At 53.5% G+C, this 21,677-nt stretch overlaps 2 protein-coding genes and 1 non-coding gene across 4 annotated transcripts; 1 reads left to right on the top strand and 2 right to left on the bottom strand.

The window, feature by feature from the left end:
• Positions 1–667: 667 nt before the first annotated feature.
• COX6A1 (cytochrome c oxidase subunit 6A1) lies at positions 668–3,270 on the bottom strand. 2 transcript variants are annotated; one of them, XR_016226947.1, is made up of 4 exons: positions 3,133–3,253; positions 2,837–2,979; positions 2,419–2,525; positions 668–924 (listed from the first exon to the last, which is right to left on the bottom strand). XR_016226947.1 is itself a non-coding variant. In NM_001170883.3 (3 exon segments), coding segments are annotated over 3 exon segments (330 nt in total). In that variant the 5' UTR covers positions 3,236–3,270; the 3' UTR covers positions 677–840.
• On the bottom strand, positions 1,662–1,766 carry LOC127484773 (U6 spliceosomal RNA). The gene has a single exon (XR_007911983.3). It is a non-coding gene; the product is annotated as a U6 spliceosomal RNA (small nuclear RNA).
• A 7,258-nt stretch (positions 3,271–10,528) lies between the features above and the next one.
• On the top strand, positions 10,529–11,212 carry LOC103351759 (transcription and mRNA export factor ENY2-like). Its single transcript, XM_089323285.1, has 3 exons — positions 10,529–10,579; positions 10,928–11,015; positions 11,061–11,212. Exons 1-3 carry the CDS (start codon positions 10,538–10,540, stop codon positions 11,210–11,212), a joined length of 282 nt encoding a protein of 93 aa, XP_089179411.1. The 5' UTR covers positions 10,529–10,537.
• The last annotated feature ends 10,465 nt before the right edge of the window (positions 11,213–21,677 follow it).

Here is a 21,677-nt window from a genome sequence, read left to right as displayed (position 1 = left end):
CTGTACTCCCCAGGGGTAAGCTGCAGCCCTTCTCTGCCCCGCAAGCACTGTACTCTTGGTCCCCTGGCTTTACCCACCCCAGGCACAAGGAACCAAGGGGCTTACTGAAAATAAATGGAGCCAGTGCTATGGCGTATGGTGGGGAGTGAACCAGCAGATGGATCTCTCTTTGCCTCCCCTCTCTCTGTGTAACTCTTTTGAATAAATAAATCAATCTTAAAAATAAGTGGGCTGACCTGCACCTGAAACATTTAAGATAGCAGCCACAGGCCTTCACTGCAGATCCAGAAATATTCTGAATGCTGACTGCCTAGGAAAAACATACTGGGGGCCAGAACTGTGGTGCAGCAGGTTAAGGCCCCAGCCTGCAGTGCCAGCTTCCCATATGGGCGTCAGTTCGAGTCCTGGCTGCTGCTCTTCCAATCCAGCTCTCTGCTGTGGTCTGGGAAAGCACTGGAAGATGGCCAAGTCTTTGGGCTCCTGCACCCAGGTGGGAGACCCGGAAGAAGCTCCTGACTCAGCTCAGCTCAGCTCTGGCCACTGGAGTCATTTGGGGAGTGAACCAGCAGAATGAAGATTCTTTCTCTCTCTGTAACTCTTTTCAAATAAATTTAAAAAAAAGAAAAGAAAAACATACTGAAGAATGCAAGTCAACTCACAGCCAATCTTACGTTTAAGTTATTTATTTAAGCCATCTCCTGCCGTAAGCAAAGAGATGGAAGATCAGTATAATGGTCATCATTTGATACAAGTAAGGAAGGTGAGCTTAAGGTCCCATAGACTTCTGTGGTCCGCATGCAGAGTGGTGGTCCCCGGTGCCTGTGAGGGTCCAGGTTCTCGTCATTCATCTTCGTAGCCAGTTGGAAGTGGATTCACATGAGGGTTATGGAACAGAGTATGGTTCCCATCTCCCCAGGGAAAGGGCTGTGGAGTGAAGATGTCAGTGAGATTAACTCCAGAAAACAGTTCACAAGAACACTTAACAGTGACAGATCAGACATAAATGTAACATGTAGATTAGTCTGTTAGCTACTGGCATACTTCAGCTTTCCCATAATTTTTTTTTTTTTTTTTTTGACAGGCAGAGTGGACAGTGAGAGAGAGAGACAGAGAGAAAGGTCTTCCTTTTGCCGTTGGTTCACCCTCCAATGGCCGCCGCGGCCGGCGCGCTGCGGCCGGCGCACCGCGCTGATCCGATGGCAGGAGCCAGGAGCCAGGTGCTTTTCCTGGTCTCCCATGGGGTGCAGGGCCCAAGCACCTGGGCCATCCTCCACTGCACTCCCTGGCCACAGCAGAGGGCTGGCCTGGAAGAGGGGCAACCGGGACAGAATCCGGCGCCCCGACCGGGACTAGAACCCGGTGTGCCGGCGCCGCTAGGCGGAGGATTAGCCTAGTGAGCCGCGGCGCCGGCCTCCCATAATTTTTTAAAATCTATTTTATTTTGACATCTAATGGTGGACTCCACTCCGTAAACTTGAGAGCGCGCCATCATTTGCTTGTTATGTTTTCACACAGTGCAAGTGGTGGTCGCTCCTTCTCATAGCAGCAAGTGATTCTGCTGTTTTCCATAGCAGCACACTTGAGGGACGGAGAGGCTGAGTGCGTCGAGTGTAAATAACTCGAACGACTGCCCAATTCTATTTACTGGTCAGTGTTTAAGTAAAAATATGCCACACTTCAAGAATTTGCATGTCATCCTTGCGCAGGGGCCATGCTAACCTTCTGTGTTGTTCCAATTTTAGCACATGCGCTGTCGGAGCGACCACAGCCTTCCCACAATTTAAGGAAGCTCTTAAATAGCCACCAAAGAGGCCCTTCTTAACGCAGACAGCGGGAAAAGCAAGCTCAAGTTAGTCACTCTTAGGCCTCTCCCTGGTAACTAGTGCTGTTTATGAAAGTATAATCCTCAAACCACCCGAATCAGAATGGTGCGGTGGGTACAGGGGAGGAGATGCTTAAGCTTATTTAAATGCAGATTCCCGGGCTCCATCCCAGACCTGAAACGATCTACGGACTGGGAAACTGCATCCAACCCCCACGTAGTTTGTCCATCCCCTCTGAAGAGCATTAGGACCATGGTCTCCAACCCAGGGGCCCCTGCGCCTATTTGCAGACATTGGGCGGGGGGCTGGGGGCAAGACACTACTGCCACCTAGCGGGCAGGAGCCAGGGACTCCGCAAAACATCGTAAACGGCACAAAACGTCAATACTGTTGAAAAACCTTGCTGTGCAGCTTCTAACTCTACCGTACCAGGGTGGAGGTGGGGCTCAAAGACTCAGAACTCCCAGAGTCCAGGTTAAGGTTCTACGAGACCAGTGCTACAGAAGCGATGAGCGATGTAACAGTTACAGAGGCAGAGAGGCCCTCGTGTAAAACACAGCAAGCGCTGAACCACAAACGACCTTAACATCCGTACCGACAGTCGGAGGGCAAAGCGGGAGAGAAGACAGGAACAGGCGGAGAAGAGGAAGCCATCAGGACCCGCCAGCTGCTCGGGTCGGCTCAACCGCCGACTCTCCCGTTCTGGAAGGGATTCCCAAACCTCAGGTTTTATACGAGGGACGCCGCTCCAAAAGGCAGGAGGTGGAGGACCCAGGCAAAGGGACACAGTGCGTGACCTTGAGGCACACGCCCGGCACAGGAAGAGCTTGGACTAGGAGGGCACGTACGAGGCCGCTGCATTAGAGTTCGTGCAAATACGGCTTTGTCGCAAAAGCTCTTAAAATCGTACACACAAGGGGTCTTCCACAAAGCCCCCTGGAAATGATTATCAGGGAACTCGGCCTGGATTTCAGAACGAAAGCGGGGTGCCTGGAGAGGCTGCAGGGGCGTACCTTGGACCTGATGCGGAGATGGGGGTAGGCGATGAACTCGGGTCTCTCGTGCTCTTCGTGGTGCGACTTCAGGTAGACATTCAGCATGCTCACGCCCACGCCGGGGAGCGCGACGAAGTAGGTGAGGGCCTTCCACATGCGAGCTGCGGAGGGGCCACAGCCGCTCAGCCCCGGCAGGGCCGGGGGTCGGCCGCCTCGCACGCTCCTTCCCCAAGGCCTCCAGCCAAGGTCATGGTCCCGTCCGGCCTCGACTGAATGAGGCCGAGACCCGCCCCGACCCTAGCTAGCCCCAGTACCTGAGCCCTCCTCGCCGTGCGCGCCGCTCGACATAGGCCGCCCCACCTGGAGGCGGGACCGACCTAGAAGCCGAGAAACCCTGGACCAAGCTGCCGCCGCCATTTTCCTCCTGGACCGCCCGAGCGCCGGAAGCGGAAGTAGGAAAAGGGCTGGGGGTGGGTGGGTGGGACCACAACCTCAAAAAGAAGTTCCTATTGGGTGACGGCTCACGCGCATCAACAGGCACCAAGGAGTCTGCGCACTGTCACCCAGAGCGACCGAGTCCTTGCCAAAATCCACAGGGAGAAATGGGGACACCGAGATAGGAAGAGCGTGATGCCGGCACCCCCGCTGCGAGCCGCGCCTTCCCTTTGTGCGCATGCGTGTGCGCCGGGTCTCCCTGCGGTCCCCACTCGCTGCCTTGGAGTCCCTGGACGACGCTGGAAGGTCTCAGCAGGAACCACCCCGTCTGAAGCGCCGCTTCCCTTCCTCGCCGTCCTCTGCGTTGTTTTTCGTGGCACCTGACGTCATCGTCGTCATCATTTTGTTCTTACATTCTGTGATGCCGGGAGTTTGCCACTGCAGCATTCTCGGCATAATCTATGAACGGCGATGTCTGGAGCCGTGCCTGGCCCGTACCGCGTGCTGCATGAGTGAATGAATGAATGAATGACAGCTGGAGCCAGTAGGAGCCCTGGAATTGGTGCCAGAAGATCTGGATTCTAATCCTGGCTCAACAGCCTCACCTTTTGGCCTCTGGTCACCTGGATTTCTCTCCCCTGGAATTCTGGTATCTGTTAAGTGTTGTCTACACAATTCATACCCCTACTTCTTTCAGCCGGCTCTCCACTTTTTTTTTCTTTTTAAAGATTTATTTATTTATCTGAAAGGCAGAGTTACAGAGAGGCAGAGGCAGAGAGAGAGAGAGAGATCTTCCATCCACTGGTTCACTCCCCAAATGGCTGCAACAGCTGAGCTAGGTCAACCCAAAGCCAGGAGCCAGGAGCTTCTTCCGGGTCTCCCATGTAGGTGCAGGGGCTCAAGCACTTGAGCCATCTTCTACTATTTTCCCAAGCCAAAGCAGAGAGCTGGATCAGAAGTGGAGCAGCCAGTCTTGAACCAGTGCCCATATGGGATGCCGGCACTGCAGGTGGTGGCTTTACCTGCTACGCCACAGCCCCAGCCCCCTGGGCCCTCCACTTTTGATACAGGTCCCTGCTAATATGCCTGGGAAAGCGGCAGAAGATGGCCCATATGCTTGGGTCCCTGCCACCCACGTGGGAGATCCAGAAGAAGCTCCTGGCTTTGGCCCAGCCCAGCCCTGGCTATTGCGACCATTTGGGGAGTGAACCAGCAGATGGAAGATCTCTGTCTCTTCTCTTCTTGCTGTAACTCTGCCTTTCCAATAAATAAATAAATAATTTTATAAATGAGGGAAGGTCATCAAGCTACAACAGTGAAGTGCATATTCCTTGTTTGTAATGTTAATATGTATAAAAAAGAAAAATGTAATGAAAGCTTTGAATCCCTTTCCCCCAAAATGCCTCTGTGAGTGAACACACAGTTTAGCAATGTGGGGGAAGGAGTGACCGGGAAGTATATCTGAAGACCCCCAAGACTCCTTGTGCTGCGTCAGGTAGAACAAACAGGGGCCCTCGTGTGGGAAGACTGGGCTCACATCTCGTCCCCTTACAAGCTCTGTGACTTTGGGGAAGTTATAAGAAGTGAACGCCTCAAGGTCATACAGTTTCATGAAGACGAAAATTGGGGATCAGAGGCGGACGTGTGGCCAGCAGTGAAGACGCCACTTGGGCCACTGCATCCCCAGTAGGAGTGCTTGGGTCCGAGTTCCAGCTCCACTGCGACTCCAGCTCCCGCCACAGCACCCCTGGGAGGCAGCAGTGCCGGCTCAAGTACTCGATCCGCCGCCCCCCCCCCCCCCCCCCGGTGTGGGAGACTTAGATGGAGTTCCCAGGTCCTGACCCAGCTCCAGCTGTTGCAGGCACTTGGGGATTGAACTGGTAGGTAGGAGGTTCTCTCCCTCTCTCTCTCTCTCTCTCTCTCTCTCTCTCCCCTGTCTCTCTGCCTTTCAAATAAACAACAATCTTCAAAAAATTGGGGCTCGTCTTTCTAGTGCTTCATAATCTGGTCTAGCCTTCAGTCTCTCCCTGCGTAGCCCACGTTTTTACACTTCGTGGTGTAATCAGAAACATAAAATCCCTAAGCATCTGTAAGCACAGCCAGAGGTGTGTGAGGCCCCACCGTGTGGCCACAGGAAGGGCCAACTCAAGGATCAGCAAGTCCTGGGTCCGGATCTCGGGCGTGCCACCGCTCTCCGCTATGCGGCTGCCTCTCCAGTGCATGGGACTGTAACACGCATGCGCGCATCACTTCACCCAGCAAATAGTTGTTAACACCCAGCTCCACCTTGGGAAGTTACTCAACTTCCATCTGTAACAACGGCAATTTGTTTAACACGGTGCCTTCCGTGTGCCAGGGGTGGGCAGTAGTCCACAGAGCCACCGTGTTCGCTGTCTCTGTCACACAGCTTGCCTTCTGGTGACGAAGAGATGACTAAGAAATACCAAATGCTTAGAATATGGGAAGAATTCAACCAGTGTTCCTGTTCTCGCAGGACTCCATACACCTTGCAGGTGTGACTGCTGTGTAGAGATTCTGGCTGTCACGTGCCGGACTGTGATTCACTTTATTTTATTTTTATTTTTGAGAGAGAGAGAGAGAGAGATCTTCTATCTGACAGTTTATTCCCCAAATGGCCACAATGGCCAGAGCTGGGCCAATCCGGAGCCAGGAGCTTCTTCCAGGTGTCCCACATGGGTGCAGGGGCCCAAGGACTTAGACTGTCCTCTGCTGCTTTCCCAAGTGCACCAGCAAGGAGCTGGATCAGAAGTGGAGCAGCCGGGACTCCAACTGGTGCCCATTTGGGGATGCTAGCACTGCAAGTGGAGGCTCAACCTGCTGTGCCACAGCACTGGCTCTAGCATGGATGCTATTGGCAGGTATGCTCAGCGTATGCAAAGTCTTGGGTGACTGAATTTAAGAGACAAGAAAACCACAATTAGCACTACAAAAAATAACAATTTTTTAAAAGAGTTATTTATCTGTTTATTCATTTGAGAGGCAGAATGACAGAGAAAGAGAAGAGGCAGAAAGATCTTCCATCCACTGGGTTGCTCCCGAAATGGTTGCAAGAGCCAGGGCTGGTCCAGGCTGAAGCCAGGAGCCTGGAACTCCATGTGGGTCTCCCGTGTGGGTGGCAGGGACCTAGGTGCTTGGACCATCATCCACTGTCCCCAGGTGCATTATCTGGCAGCTGGCTCAGAGTGGCTGGGGTTCAACCAGGCATTCGGATGTGGAATGTGGATGTGCCAAGCTTCACTTGCTACACCACAACATCCGTCACAATATCTAGTATTTATTGAGCACTTATTTAGTGTCCATGTCTGTGCTGGGCACTTAAATTGTCCTCCCCGCCTCAGTAAATGCCCACCCCTTTCCCCAGGTCAGACACTCTGGTGCCACCTTGGACTCGGTGCGTCCAGCTCATCAACGAATCCTGCCAGCTGTTCCCTCAGATGCGTTCAGCACCTGACCACTTCTTTTTTATTTTTTTTATTTTTTGATGGTGAAAACAGGTACTTCGATTAGCCAGCTGGACTCAGTTTAGGTGACCCCAGTTTTCTTGGTGACATCCGAGGCGTCATCATCAGGAGCACCTGCTCCCCGCCACGCCTGCTCTGCTCAGGTGTTCACGTTGGGCATGTCAGTGTCACAGAGGTTCCTTCACAGCCTGCTGCATCCGCTGCTCGCTGGCCTTGGTCTTCTGTCGCCTGCTGGCAGACTCAGTGCTGGGGGGACCTGACGATGGCGCAGTGGGCAAGCTTGTGTCTCCTGGGGGCGCTCTTCTCAGGAATGTCTGCGCTGCGGACGGAGGCGTAGTGCCCTGGGCCACTGGAACATGGGTGACACGTGGATTTGTGTGCGTGTGTGTGCGCGTGTGTGGGGGGGGGGCTGTGGATACTTCAGCACTGCCTTCTTGGCCTCAAAGCCTTTGCTTGGCCTTCGGCATTGGGAGGGGCAGGAGCCTCCTTCCTCGCTGTCAGCACCTTCTTGGTGAAAAAGCCCAGCCACTTCTTACCACCTGCCGCTGCCAGCTTGGTCAGAGGTATCCTCATGTCCCACCAGGACGACTGTAAGCACCTCCTAACCTGTCTCCCTGCTGCCCGCCCCCTACAGTCTGGTCTCTACATGACAGGCAGGGAGAGCCTTAAGTCAGATCACTCTCTGCTCAAAACCCTCCCCTGTCACTCAGAGTTTACCCTGGGTCCTTACACGGGGCTCTGAGGCCCTACACAACCTTCCCCTAACCCCTCTCTGCATCTCTCCCACCACCATCCCGCCCCCCTTTATCCAGCTGCACTGGCCTCTTTGCTTTTCCTTGAACACACCAAGCGCACTCTCGCCTCAGGACATTTGCACATGCTCATGTCTCTGCCTGGAAGTATTTTCTCACAGATAGCCCCACGGATTGCTCCCTTATTCCACTCAGATCTCTGCTTAGAAGCCATCGTGTCCAGTGTTGTGGCGCAGTGCATTAAAGCCAGAGCCTACAGCGCCAGCATCTCATGTGGGTGCCAGTTTGAGTCCCAGATACTCCATTCTGATCCAGGTGCCTGCCAATGTGCCTGAGAAATCAGCAGAAAATGGCCCAAGTTCTTGGGTCCCTACACCCATGTGGGAGACCCGTCTGCAGTGCACTTCTCACCGTCTGCCATGTGAAATACGTATGGGGTCGTCATCTACCGTCCCCCACCGAGCGCCTCTGGGGGAAGGGACCACTTGGTTCACCGTGTGATCCCGGCGCTTGGCGCATGGCAGACACCCATGGAGTATGCGTTAACCCCAGCCACCTGGGAAGTGCAGACTGCTCTCCCCATTTCTCTGACGAGCCATGCAGGAAATCGCCCAAGGCCCCACAGCTCTGGGCAAGGGGTGGACCCAGGCCGCGGTGGACTGCAGCCAGTTCTGTGACCCTCAAAGCCATACAGGCTCGCGTTTAGGAAGAATGATTCTATCGGCAGGAGGTGACGCTGTCGCACTCGCACGGACCTGCTGCCCTGCTCAGCTCAGGGATTAGCCAGAAGAGGAGCTTCTGCTTCCGGTTGGACTTCAGTGAGCTTGGAAAGCAAAAGTAGTTCACATCACCCTTGCAGCGGGTGTATACCATGTGTCCTCGGAGTGCTGGGGGCAGCTCCTCATGTGCTGCCTGTCCCTGTGACGCCCGCTCCTGCCCCCACCACCACCTGGGATACCAGGCCTCTCCGTGCTGGGAGTCTCCCCAAGGCCATGGCCAGACAGGCCTGGGTTTGAAGTCACCCTCCTCCCCAGCAGCTGGTGATGTTTACCCTCACGCGGAGGCCACCAGGCTCTCTCTGACGCCTTCTGTCCTTGTCACAGGGAGCTGGCCAGTGAGCACCTCTGCCCGCCCCTGGGACAGCTGCTGGTGGTGGGGCAGGCGTGGGGACGAGGCTGGGGGAGGTTGCCTAGCCAAGGCCGGGCCTGCTTAGGGGAAATCTTATCTGGGGCCTGCTCTGTGCCAAGAGCACCTTTAGTTCCCAAACCAATAAATATTTATCTGTCAAGAGCCTAATCCTAGGACAAGCACTGAGGCATTCTTTTCTTTTCAACATTTTATTATCTTTTGAAAGGCAAAGAGACACAGAATTCTTCCGTTTTCTGGTTCACTCTCCCGATGTTCACAGCAGCTGGGGCTGAAGCCTCACTGGGGTCTCCCACGTCGGTGGCAGGAACCGAGTAGTTGAGCCATCACCTGCTGCCTCCCAGAGTGTAATTAACAGGAAGCTGGAGTTGGGGGCAGAGCTGGGACTTGAACCCAAGCCCTCCAGGACACGATGCAGGTTGCCAGAGCAGGGTCTTCATTGCTGCAGCAAATACGGGCCCTCCACCCCCACTGAGGCCTCTTCTCAGCAGGCTGGGGGTGTTGGAGAAGAGGGTGCGTGGGCAGCAGCACCTCGGTCCTCTGTGTAGCTTGTCTGCGCTGCTCAGCGTCTGCGATGCATTCGGATAAGGTCCCCCCCTCCCCCAGGCTTGGGTTGGGGCCACAGAAGTAGTCCTTATGGAACACCCGTTCTAGAGGGAGGCATTGACAAGCAAGCGAGTTAGTACAACTGTTTGGTGGGGTCTGCAGTAGGGAGGCAGGACAGCGTGGGTCTTGGTATCAAGTTCAAATCCCAGGCCTGCTGCTTAGCTACATAATCGTGGGTGAGTCCAGTCACCTCTTAGAGTCTCAGGTGTAAACTGGCGGTATCCCAGGGAATTAACAGAGTGATAGATACTAGCTGTCATGTATTAAGCACTTACTATGTAGTGGCCCATCACTGGTACTAATTTAGTCATTATAACACTCCTAGGAGATAGCTGGTGTTTTTTTTTTTTTTTTTAAAGATTTATTTATGGGGACCTGGCACTGTGGCGTAGTGGATAAAGTGGCCGCTTGTGGTATGGCATCCCATGTGGATGCTGGTTCGTGTCCTGTGTCCGGCTATTTCTCTTTTTTTTTTTTTTTTTGACAGGCAGAGTGGACAGTGAGAGAGAGAGAGACAGAGAGAAAGGTCTTCCTTTGCCGTTGGTTCACCCTCCAATGGCCGCCGCGGCCGGCATGCTGCGGCCGGCGCACCGCGCTGATCCGATGGCAGGAGCCAGGAGCCAGGTGCTTCTCCTGGTCTCCCATGGGGTGCAGGGCCCAAGCACTTGGGCCATCCTCCACTGCACTCCCTGGCCACAGCAGAGAGCTGGCCTGGAAGAGGGGCAACCGGGACAGAATCCGGCGCCCCAACCGGGACTAGAACCCGGTGTGCCAGCGCCGCTAGGCGGAGGATTAGCCTAGTGAGCCGCGGCGCCGGCTATTCCTCTCAATACAGCTCTCCGATATGGTTTGGTCCAAGCCCTTGGGTTCCTGCACCCATGTGGGAGATCTGGGGGAATCTCCTGGCTATTGGTTTTGGATAAACCTGTGGCCATTTAGGGAGTGAACCAGCAGATGGAAGACCTGTATGTGTGTGGGTGTGTGTATGTGTGTGTGTGTGAGTGACTCTGATGTTAAAATGAATAAATACTGAGACCCTGCCCCAGAAATGTGTGTTCTAGCTTTCTGTGTGCCTCAGTGCCTGAGCTACTGAGGGTCTAAATCCGGGCAGCCCGAGAGTGTGGTAGGTAAGGGTCGTCAGCGCAAGGGCCATTTCGTTGCTGGGAAGGGACAGCCCTCGCCCACGATGATGCTGTTGATAGACTCTTAAACATGTTAGGGTGCTTACCTAGAGGGTTTAGAAGAAAATGCTCCGTGTTCTATATCTGAAAATACATGTTGATGTCCAGGTTGGCAAGATGAACAAAGACACGCAGATGAGAGCAGCGATTAACCACAAATTGATCGTGGCCGGCGCGGCGGCTCACTTGGCTAATCCTCCGCCTTGCAGCGCCGGCACACTGGGTTCTAGTCCTGGTTGGGGCACCGGATTCTGTCCCGGTTGCTCCTCTTCCAGGCCAACTCTCTGCTGTGGCCCGGGAAGGCAGTGGAGGATGGCCCAAGTCCTTGGGCCCTGCACCCCATGGGAGACCAGGAGGAAGCACCTGGCTCCCGGCTTCAGATCGGCGCAGTGTGCCAGCCATGGCGGCCATTTGGGGGGTGAACCAACGGAAGGAAGACCTTTCTCTCTGTCTCTCTCTCTCTCACTGTCTAACTCTGCCTGTCCAAAAAAAAAAAAATTTTTTTTTTTGATCGAAACTGGAGAAAGAGAATGCCTCAAAGAGGCGCTGAGAGCTAAATGTGGCTGCAAGGACCAATTGCAGGCACACTGGGAAGGTAATGATTTTAAACGACATGATTTGTTTTTTGATTTTGCATAAGAGGTAATTAAGGAAAAAGGACTAGAACATGTTACTGTTGATGACTTGGAGGCTGAAGTCACCCCGAAAGGCAGAGCCCTGGTACCTGACGGCGTAAAGAAGGCGCTCCTACGAAGAATAAGAACATTCCTTACTCAGCACGCCAGCCTTTAAGACTGAATCAGATTGTGTTGTTCTGTGGTTTCATTTCTGAAAGTAAAACTTGCCATAAACTAGAGGTCATTTTTCCAAAATAAAGTCCTTTTTTGTAATGAAAAAAAAAAAAAAGAAATATTTATTTATTTGAGTGTCACAGTGACAGTGAGAGAGAGTGAGTGGGGGGAGGAGAGAGAGAGAGAAAGAGAACGAGAGCTTCCATCCACTGGTTCACTCCCCAGATACCTGCAACAGCCTGGGCTGGGCCAGGCTGAAGCCAGGAGCAGGAACTCCATTCAGGTCTCCCACGTGGGTAGCAGGGACCGAAGTACTTGAGCCACCACCTGCTGCTTCCCAGTCGCATTAGCAGGAAGCCGAATCCGAGCTGGAACTGCCGGGACTGGAACGCTCCTCCGATACAGGACGCCAGCGCACTGCGCCGCGCCACGATGCCGGCCCCTGGCATTTCTGATTACTTTAATTGTGCATATTTATGGAGCACAGTGTGATCATTTAATACATGCTCTCGATGGGTGGAGACCATGTCATAGGGGCTATCCTTATCCCATTTTACAGCTGAGGAAACCACAAGGTCAGGTCATTTGCTCAAGTTTCACAGTCTTAAATGATGGAGCTAGGACTCAGATCCAGAAGTCTGACCCCAAAGCTTGCACGTTTGAGTTACGAGATGCTGCTTCGATGCTGCAAGTGGCCTTAGCGCAGTGCCTGATGCACGTGAGCACTCAGTAACTGTGAACTGTCGGCACTGTCATCCCCAAGGGGAAAGGCACTGGGGTCTACGGAGGCAGAGCAGAAGGGCATTTGGTTGGACTTTGGAGAGCAGTCAAGGAAGGCTTCCTGAAGGAGGTGACATCTAAGTCACTACCCACCCAGGGCCGGTGCTGTGTCTTAGTGGGTAAAGCCACTGCCTGCAGTGCCAGCATCCCATATGGGCCTGGGAAAACAGTAGAGGATGGTCCAAGTCTTTGAGCCGCTGCACCCACGTGGGAGACCAGAAAAAGTTCCTGGCTCCTGGCTTCAGATCGGCACAGCTCCAGCCATTGTGGCCAATTGGGAAGTGAAGCAACGGGTGGAAGACCTTTCTCTCTCTCTCCCTGCTTCTCCATCTCTCTGTGTGTAACTCTGACTTTCTAATAAATAAATAAATAAATCTTTTTTTAAAAAAATTTAAGTCACTACTCACCCACAAAGTCAGGGACAAGTCAGGATCTTGTCTGAGGTTTTCCGTGGTCAGCTTTACCATGGGGACAGAGCCCCGACTGTAGTTTGCACAGAAGGCTGGGTGTGGTCAGGAGAGGGGCAGTCCCAGAAGGCAGGCAGAGTGGTGTAGCTGTGAGGGTCAGAGCATGGATGCAGATGCCCACCCCACTGGGGTTTGAGTCCTGGCCTCGCCCTTCCCACGGGAGGACCAGCGGCCATCTGCTTTACCTCTCTGGGCCCTTTTCTCTTGATATATATTTTATTTACCTTTAAGCAAGATTTATTTATTTGAAAAGCAAAGTGACAGAGAGGGAGAGACAGAGAAAATGAGATCTTCCATCAACCGGTTCCCTCCCACAAATGCCTGTGACAGCCAGGTTGAAGCCGGGAGCCCAGAACTCCATCCCAGTCACCCCGCTTGTGGGTGGCAGGGACCCAAGCGCCTGGGCCATCTTCCACTGCCTCCCCAAGCGTGTCAGCAGGGAGCTGGATCGGAAGCAGAGCAGCCGGGACTCCCATATAGATGCCAGCATTGCTAGCGGTGGCGGTGGCGGTGGCGGCAGCAACACCTGCTGAGCCATTTCCGCTGCTCCCAGAGATTTCTACTTCCTGACTCCCCTGAATTCCCTTGCAGCCTGGCCGGGAGAATGAATGGCAAAACGGTGAAGATGCAGATTCTCAGGCCTTGCTGCGCCCACATCCTGGCACTGCTGCTTCTGCCGCACAAAGCGCTTCGCCTTTCTGTGCCTCGGTTTCTCCATCGGTAGAATGAGGAAAATTAGAACATCTCCTGTTAGGTTTGTTGGGGTGACTGAATGTGATGATGTGGGCAAAGCACGTAGCATCCTGTCCTTATTATTAGTCACTGACTGCTACGCTGAGTTCAAAACAAACGGGCAGTTTTGGGCGCAGTGGGTTCCGCCGCCGCCTGCAGTGCCGGCATCCCGTACTGGAGGTACTGGAGTGCTGGCTTGAGTCTTGGCTGTCCTGCTGCCCATCCAGCTCCCTGCTCATGCACTTGGGTAAGCAGCAGAGGATGATCCAAGGACCTGGGCTCCTGCACCCACATGGGAGACTCACATAGAGTTCCTGCCTCCTGGCTTCAGCCTGGCCCAGCCCTGGATGTTGTGAGCATTTGGGAATTAACAAGAGCAAGAGCTCTCTGTCTCTTTCTCTTTGTCACTCTGCCTTTAAAAAAAATTACAAAAGAAGACGGCGCTGCCGTAGCTCACTAGGCTAATCCTCCGCCTGCGGCGCTGGCACTCCGGGTTCTAGTCCCGGTCGGGGCGCCGGATTCTGTCCCGGTTGCTCCTCTTCCAGGCCAGCTCTCTGCTGTGGCCAGGGAGTGCAGTGGAGGATGGCCCAAGTGCTTGGGCCCTGCACCCCATGGGAGACCAGGAGAAGCACCTGGCTCCTGCCTTCAGACCAGCGCGTTGCGCCGGGCATGCAGCAGCCACTTGGGGGGTGAAACAACGGAAAAAGGAAGACCTTTCTCTCTGTCTCTCTCTCTCACTGTCCACTCTGCCTGTAAAAAAAAAAAAAAAAAAAATTACAAAAGAAGAAGAAAATAAACAGCAGGTGTACGTCATGAGAAAAGGTCTATTGGAATGTGATGGTATCTGTCTCCCCCCACACACTGTATCTCAACAAAGCTGTTAGAAACAACATAGCAGGCTACAAAATATTATAACACGTATGCTTCCATGATTGTAAAACTGCACAGAAAAACTGTAAGGACTATAATCACAGTTTAACAGGTGTGATGTCTGACCTATAATTTCTGTTTAAATGTTCCACCATTGTAGAACATGCTGGCATTGGGGCATTGGGGCATAGTGGGTTAGCTGTCATTTGCAGTGCTGGCATCCCATGTCAGAGCACCTGTTCAAGTCCTGGCTGCTCCACTTCCAATCCAGCTCCCTGGGAAAGGAATGGAAGATGGCCCAAGTGCTTGGGCCCCCCTGCACCCACCTGGGAGACCCAAGTGGACCTCCTGGCTCCTGGCTGCAGCCTGACCCAAAACTGGCTGTTGTGGCCATTTGGAGAGTGAACCAGTGAATGGTGGACCTCTCTCTGTCTCTCCATCTCTCTCTCTCGTTCTGCCTTTCAAATAAATATTTTTTTTTAAATGGCAAATTATTATTTGTTGTTTTTCAAAGGATTCTGCCATGAATATAGGAGGAAGTCTTACAAAAGTTGATGGAAAATGCATATTATGAAAAAATATATGCCTGGGTTCTAAAATTTTTTTGCATGAAAATAAACTCTTTTAATTCCATTTTCCAAAGAACTGTTACTTGCGTTATAAGAACAAAGGCTTTCATCGAGAAGCAGAGTAACAAGTTGCTACCAAGAGATCCCCGTCAGGCTGTAAGCCCCCTGAGGGCCGGGACCCTAGGCGCGGGGCGCGGGAGAGGCGCCCAGCCGGCATTTCCAGCAGAGGGTCTGGGCCCGGCGTGGCGGGCGCCGCGCCTGCAGTACCGCTCTCGCCCGGTGGGTGGCAGGCTTCGCATGTGCGGGCGCCGCCCACGAGCCTCCGACCTTCAACGTGGCCGTCTGGCCTCCGGGTCCTTGAAGGACAGGAACGGGGGAGGTGGAACCTGTGAGGGCCCTGGGGACGCCCCGCCCGGCCCCTGGGACTCCTCGAGGCCTCCCCTCCCTCTGAGACTTGGGCTGCTTGCCTGGAAGCTTCACTTCCCAGAGAGTGCCCCTCAGGGGCCCTGGCAGGGGCCTGGGAGCCGGAAGAGAAGGGAGAGGCTGGCCCCCAAATCTTCGGGTCAAGCACCCCCAGCTCACGGGGTGGGGACGCCCTGACGGTCCTCGCCGGCCGGCCCGTCCGCCAGCCCCTTTGGTCGTCCAGGGGCCCTGTTAGCAGCCGGGTTTGGCCGAGGAGCAGAGAGGCAGTGCCAGCTCCTTCCCTGACAAACCCCTGTGCATCCAGGCGAGGCTTCCCTGCAGGGGGTGTGCCCATCTAACTTCCTACTTATAAATAATGATTATTATTATTTAAACTATTTATTTATTTACTTGAAAGGCAGAGTTACAGAGAGGCAGAGAGAGAGAGAGAGAGAGAGAGAGAGAGAGAAGTCCTCCACCCGTTGGTTCACTCCCCAAATGGCCGCAAGGGCCAGAGCCGGGCCGATCCAAAGCTCCTGGAGCCAGGAGCTTCTTCCGGGTCTCCCATGTGGGTGCAGGGACCAAAACACTCGGGCATCTTTTGCTACTTTCCCAGGCCATTAGCAGGGAGCTGGATCAGAAGTGGAGCAGCCAGGACTTGAACCAGCATCCATATAGGATGCTGGTGCCACAGGCGGATGCTTAACCTACCATACCACAGTGTTGGCCCCCAAAATTTATTTACCTGAAAGACAGAGTTAGAGAGCAAGAGCGAGAGTGAGAGAGAGAATATCTTCCATTCACTGGTTCACTCCCCAAATGGCTGCAACAACCAAGGCTGGGCCAAAGCAAGGATCCCGGAGTTTCTTCTGGGTCTCCCACATGGACCAGCTTTTGCTGCTTTCCCAGGCCATTAGCAGGAAGCTGGCTAGGAGTGGAGCAGCGGGGACTCGAACCAGCACCCACATGGGATGCAGACGTCACAGGCAGCAGCTTAACCCACTGCACCTACTAACTACTAATTATCAGTGCTAATGCTTTGTTGACCTGTGCTCACTATGGTGCTGGCACTTTATATTGATGATCTCATTTTATTATCTCATTTAACCAAATGAAAGCAGAACCACTATTATCCCCACTTTACATGTGTGGGAAAACAAGCTCAGAGAAACCAAAATTGATTCAAGCTTGAGAGAGAGATAATATTCAGATCCAAAAGTCCGTTTTCAACCATATGCATTTTTCTTAATAATGATTTAGGGGCGGGTCTGTAGTGTACTGGCTAAGACCTGCTTTGGGGCAGCCACGTGGCACATGGAAGAGCCTGGGTTCTACTTCCAACTCCACCCTGGATTCCAGCTTCCTACTAACGCCCAACCTGGAAGGCAGCAGGTGTTGCTTGGATCCCTGCCACCATGAGGCAGCGCTGGCTGTTGCAGGCATTTGGGCTGTTAACCAGCACATGGGTGATCTCTCTCTCTCTCTCTCTCTCTCTGCCTTTCAGACAAATAAAATAAAATCAATTAATTAAAATAATTATTTAAATATCCATAAGGCTCAAATTACAAAAAAAAAAAAAAAAGGGATAAATAAGGCAAAGCACGCCCATCACGGTGCTCCAGCCTCTCTAGTTCCGTTCCCAAAAAGGTTCCCCCGGGGGAGCCTCATGTATTCTCCAAGAGTTTCTGTCTGTGGACGAGCATCTTTTAACTGCCTCGCACACACTCACTACTGGTTTCCCACAGCGTAGGAAGGACCGTGTGCTCGCCTTTTAAAAAAGTGGCTGGCGACGCGGCTCACTAGGCTAATCCTCCGCCTTGCGGCGCCGGCACACCGGGTTCTAGTCCCGGTTGGGGCACTGGATTCTGTCCCGGTTGCTCCTCTTCCAGGCCAGCTCTCTGCTGTGGCCAGGGAGTGCAGTGGAGGATGGCCCAAGTGCTTGGGCCCTGCACCCCATGGGAGACCAGGAGAAGCACCTGGCTCCTGCCTTCGGATCAGCGCGATGCGCTGGCCGTGGCGGCCATTGGAGGGTGAACTAACGGCAAAAAGGAAGACCTTTCTCTCTGTCTCTCTCTCTCTCCCTGCCTGTCGGGGGGAAAAAAAAAAGAGTTACAGGGAGAGAGAGAGAGTCAAAGAGATATTCCATCTGCTGGTTCACTCCACAAATGGCCACAATGGCCGGGGCTGGGCTGGGCCGAAGTCAGGAGCCTGGAGCTTCATCCAGGTCTCCCACACGGGTGCAGGGGCCCAAGCACTTGGGTCATCTGCTGCTTTCCCAGGGAGCTGGATCGGAAGTGGTCAAACCGGCACCCATATGGGATGCTGGTGTCACAGGTGGTGGCTTAACTCGATATGCCACAACATCGGCCCTGGAAACCCAGCTATTTGAGCCATTACCACTGCCTCCATGGGTCTACATTAGCAGGAAGCTGGAATAGGGAGGCAGAGCCAGGAACCAAACCCAGGAAATCCAGTATGGGATGATAGGATGTGGGCATCTTAACCGCCCGCTAGGCTAAAAACCTGCTCCAGACGGTTTCCTCCGCTAGAACTAGGCGGAGTTTCTCTTCACTGGCTTATCTGATTGGCTTTCGGGGGCTCCCCGGGGCACCTCCACCCCCCTACGTGTGCACCACAGTGGCCTCCAGTCTCCACACCACACCCTCCTCTTCCTACCTCTGTGTCCAGCTCCTGTCCAGCTGCTGCATCGCTGCCATCCCCCCCCTGCCAGGACCCCTCTGCACTCCCTCTGCCCCCAGGACTCTGCCTGCACCTCTCCTTATGCGCCTTCCTGTCCCAGCTTCGGTGGGTGCTCAGCTCCGTGCCTGGTTCTCCTACCTCTGAGACTGTTCATCCTAGGGACCTCATCAGTTAGGTGGCCTTCAAATGGTGTCTCCATCCACTCAGTCCCCTGGCCCGCAAACCAGGGCGTCTCGTGCATGCACGCCCGATCTTCCCATTCCCACTGCCTCTGTCCCCTGGGCTGTTGCCATGGCCTCCAGGGTGGTCTCCTTCCTACACCCTCATCTGCACACAGCAGCCAGGGTGTTCAAAACCCTCCACGGCTGCCTGTTGCCCTTAGGATACAATGCACGTTCCTTATTCTGCCCCCGGGGCCCTAACGGCTACACTCAGTGGCTATCTCCACCATGAGAACCAAGGGCACCTCACTCACTCCTCCTCTGAGCTCGCCTGCCGTCTGTGTCTGGAGCGTGACAGCCCCAGCGTGACAGCCCCTTCCAACCTCAGGGCCTTTGCTCATGCTGAGCCCTCTGCCAGGACTGCTCCTCCCACTCCTGCTCTCACTAACTTCTTTAAAAAAAGATTATGGGATGGTTTGTGGGTGGGAGGGTGGTTATGGGGGGAAGAACCGCTATAATCCAAAAGTTGTACTTTCAAAATTTATATTTATTAAATAAAAGTTTTCTATAAAAATAAAAAATGAATTTAAAAAGATTTATTTGCGTGTTTGAAAGAGAGACAGGGAGAGACAGAGAGGTTTTCTTATCTGCTAGTTCACTCCCCCAAATGGCTGTAACAGCTAGGGCTGGGCCAGGCCAAAGGCAGCAAAAAATAAAATCTTTAAAACAATAAATAATAAAAAATCTTTAAAATAAAATTAAATAATAAAAAAGTAAATCTTTTAAATTAAAAAAAAATGGGGGCTAGCACTGTGGTGCAGCAGGCTAAGCTCCCACCTGCAGTGCTAGCATCCCATGTGGGTGCCAGTTCGAGTCCCAGCTGCTCCTCTTCCAACCCAGCTCCCTGTTATGGCCTGGGAAAGCAGTGGAGGATGGCCCAAGTGCTTGGGGACTTGCACCTGTGTGGGAGACCCAGAGAAAGCTCCTGGCTCCTGGCTTTGGATCGGCGCAGCTCCGGCCGTTGCGGCCATCTGGGGAGTGAACCAACGGATGGAAGACCTTTCTCTTTCTCTCTCTGACTGTAACTCTGCCTCTCAAATGAATAAATAAAATCTTAAAAAAAAAAAAAAAAACAGGGGCAAACCTTGCCTGCATCCCTTGCTGTGTGTTCTTGGGCAAGTCACCTGCTGTCTCTGGGCGTCCTTTCTTCATATATGAAATGACAACAGTAAGCACAAGATCACACTCTAGTCATGTTGGCTGTTTGTTAGGTGCTTCAACACCCAGCCTTATTACCACCTCAGGACATTTGCAAGTGCTGGGCCCTCTACCTGGGTCTCTCCTCTCCCCGGCTCTCATTTGATGTACCTCCCCCTTATATAGCACACTTTCTCTCTGTCTCTCTCAAATAAATACAAATAAGTAAACGTTTAAGAAAGAAAGTTGATTCCATTCTCAGAACCACTCTGAGATGCCAGGGCTGTGATGAGCCTCCTCTGTCAACGGAAGAGACGAAGGCGCAGAGGCTCCAGCAGCACGTATCTGAGGACAGGCCGCTGGCAATGACCCAGCCTGGCCTAGAGACAAGCCGCCAAGGGAGCCGGCATTTGGCACGGCGGTAGGTACCACTTGGGATGCCTGCATCCAGAGACCCAGAGTGGAGGCCTGGCGCCACTTCCTGCCAGTATTCACCCTGGGGGGCAGCAGGCGGTGGCTCACGTAGTCCCTGCCACCCACTTTGGAGACTCAGGCTGAGTTCCAGGCTCCGACTTCGCCCTGGCCCAGCCCTGGCTGTTGCAGGCATTGGGAAGTGAACCAGGGCCTGTGAGATCTCGGTCTGCCTACCGCTCTACCTTTGAAATAAAATGAAAACAACAACAAAGAAACCCATGAGTCACCCATGGTGGGTTATTCCAGGAGGGACAGAGCCCAAGCTTCCTCTGAAAGAACACGAATCTAAGAAGCAGGTGTTCTCTGGGTCACGTTACAAAGGAATTCTCCACTATTCAAATGTCGCTGCTGGCTGCTAGGCACCGAGTACTCCACATGGAGGGACTTAGTTCAAACAAACAGAGGCTTAGCTTTGACAATGGAGGTGAAAACCACATCAGATCTGAGGAAGATCAGCACCCCCCCCAAATGTCGGAGGCTGGTGGGAGGTGCCCCCAGCCCTGGAGACCACACCTTCTGCCAATGCTGATGCTCTCCCTGGCTCATTCTCTTCACCCAAGACACGATGGAGCAGGTGCTCAGGGCTGGGCACCGCCTCTGGGAAGTCTCCCCTGATTCCTCAGGCTGTGGCAGGTGCCTCTTCCAAGCCCTCACAGCCCCTGGGTGCGTCATTCTGCCAGGTCACCCTCGCCTTCCCCTGCTCCGTCACCTGTGAACTCCCAAGGACCAGGACTGTGACTTCTTTGTTCCTGTGTCTCTTCCCCCCTTCTCTTGGCCTCTTCACTCCTATTCACCTCTCCAGCCTCATCTTAGGGGTCACCTCTTCCCAGAAGCCTTCCCTGACAACCCCCCGTCATCCACTTGGAAAACTCCCTTCGCTCTCTGCTGATTGCTTGTTTGCTTGTCTAGGAGGCCTCTCCTCCAGACTGGAGTTCCCACATCTCTCATGTTTATGGGTCACCTGGAAAGCCTGTAAGATGCAGATACCCAGGTTCTAGCTTCAGAGAGTCTGATTCTGCGAGAACAGGACTCAGGAGTAGGGCCTGAGGATCTGCACTGTTACACGTCGTGCCTGCACTTGGACAGGGGCCATCAGAGGAATAATGCAGTACACCAGGCTGCTTGAAGGCAGTGGCCACGATTGTTGTTGGGGTCCCATTAGCTATGCCTGGCACACAGGAGGTGATCACGCACCTTATTTTTTTTTTTTAAGAATGTATTTGTTTATTTGTTTGAAAGGCAGAGTCACAGAGAAAAAGTGAGGCGCAGAGATCTTCCATCCACTGGTTCACTCCCCAGTGACCGGGGCTGGGCCACACGGAAGCCAGGAGCCAGGAGCTTCCTCCAGGTCTCCCATGTGGGTCCAGGGACCCAGAGACTTGGGCATCCTCTGCTGCTTTCCCAGGTGCATTGGCAGGGAGTTGGATCGGAAGTGGAGCAGCCAGAGCTCGAACTGGCGCCCATATGGGATGCTGGCATTGCAGGCAGCAACTTCACCCACTGCACCACAATGCCACTGCCTGCCTTTTAAAAAAAATAAAGATTTGTTTATTTGAAAGGTAGAATTACAGAGAGAGGAGAGAGAGAGAGAGAGAGAGAGAGAGAGAGAGAGAGAGAGAGAGAATCTTCCATCTGCTTGTTCACCCTCCAGATGGCCACAACAGCCAGGTTTAAGCCAGGCTGAAGTCAGGAGCCCAGAACTCCTTCTGGCTCTCATGTGGGTGCAGGGGCTCAAGTACTTGGCCTATCTTCTGTTGCTTTTCCAGGTGCATTAGCAGGGAGCTGGATCAGAAGTAGAACATGGGAGCCGGTGCCGTGGCTCACTTGGTTAATCCTCTGCCTGCAGCGCTGGCATCCCATACGGGTGCCGGGTTCTAATCCCAGTTGCTCCTTTTCTGGTCCAGCTCTCTGCTATGGCCCGGGAAGGCAGTAGAGGATGGCCCAGGTGCTTGGGCTCCTGCACCCACATGGGAGACCAGGAGGAAGCACTTGTCTCCTGGCTTCGGATTGGCGCAGCGCTGGCCATAGCAGCCATTTCGGGGGTGAACCAACGGAAGGAAGACCTTTCTCTCTGTCTCACTGTCTAACTCTATCTGTCAAAAAAAAAAAAAAAA

The sequence above is a fragment of the Oryctolagus cuniculus genome, chromosome 21 (assembly GCF_051225735.1).
Source record: "Oryctolagus cuniculus isolate XC-2025 breed Fujian yellow rabbit chromosome 21, ASM5122573v1, whole genome shotgun sequence".
In the NCBI taxonomy this organism is placed as follows: Eukaryota; Metazoa; Chordata; class Mammalia; order Lagomorpha; family Leporidae; genus Oryctolagus; species Oryctolagus cuniculus.
The sequence above is the reverse complement of the archived record's forward strand: the minus strand, read 5'-3'. Positions and strand labels throughout refer to the sequence as shown.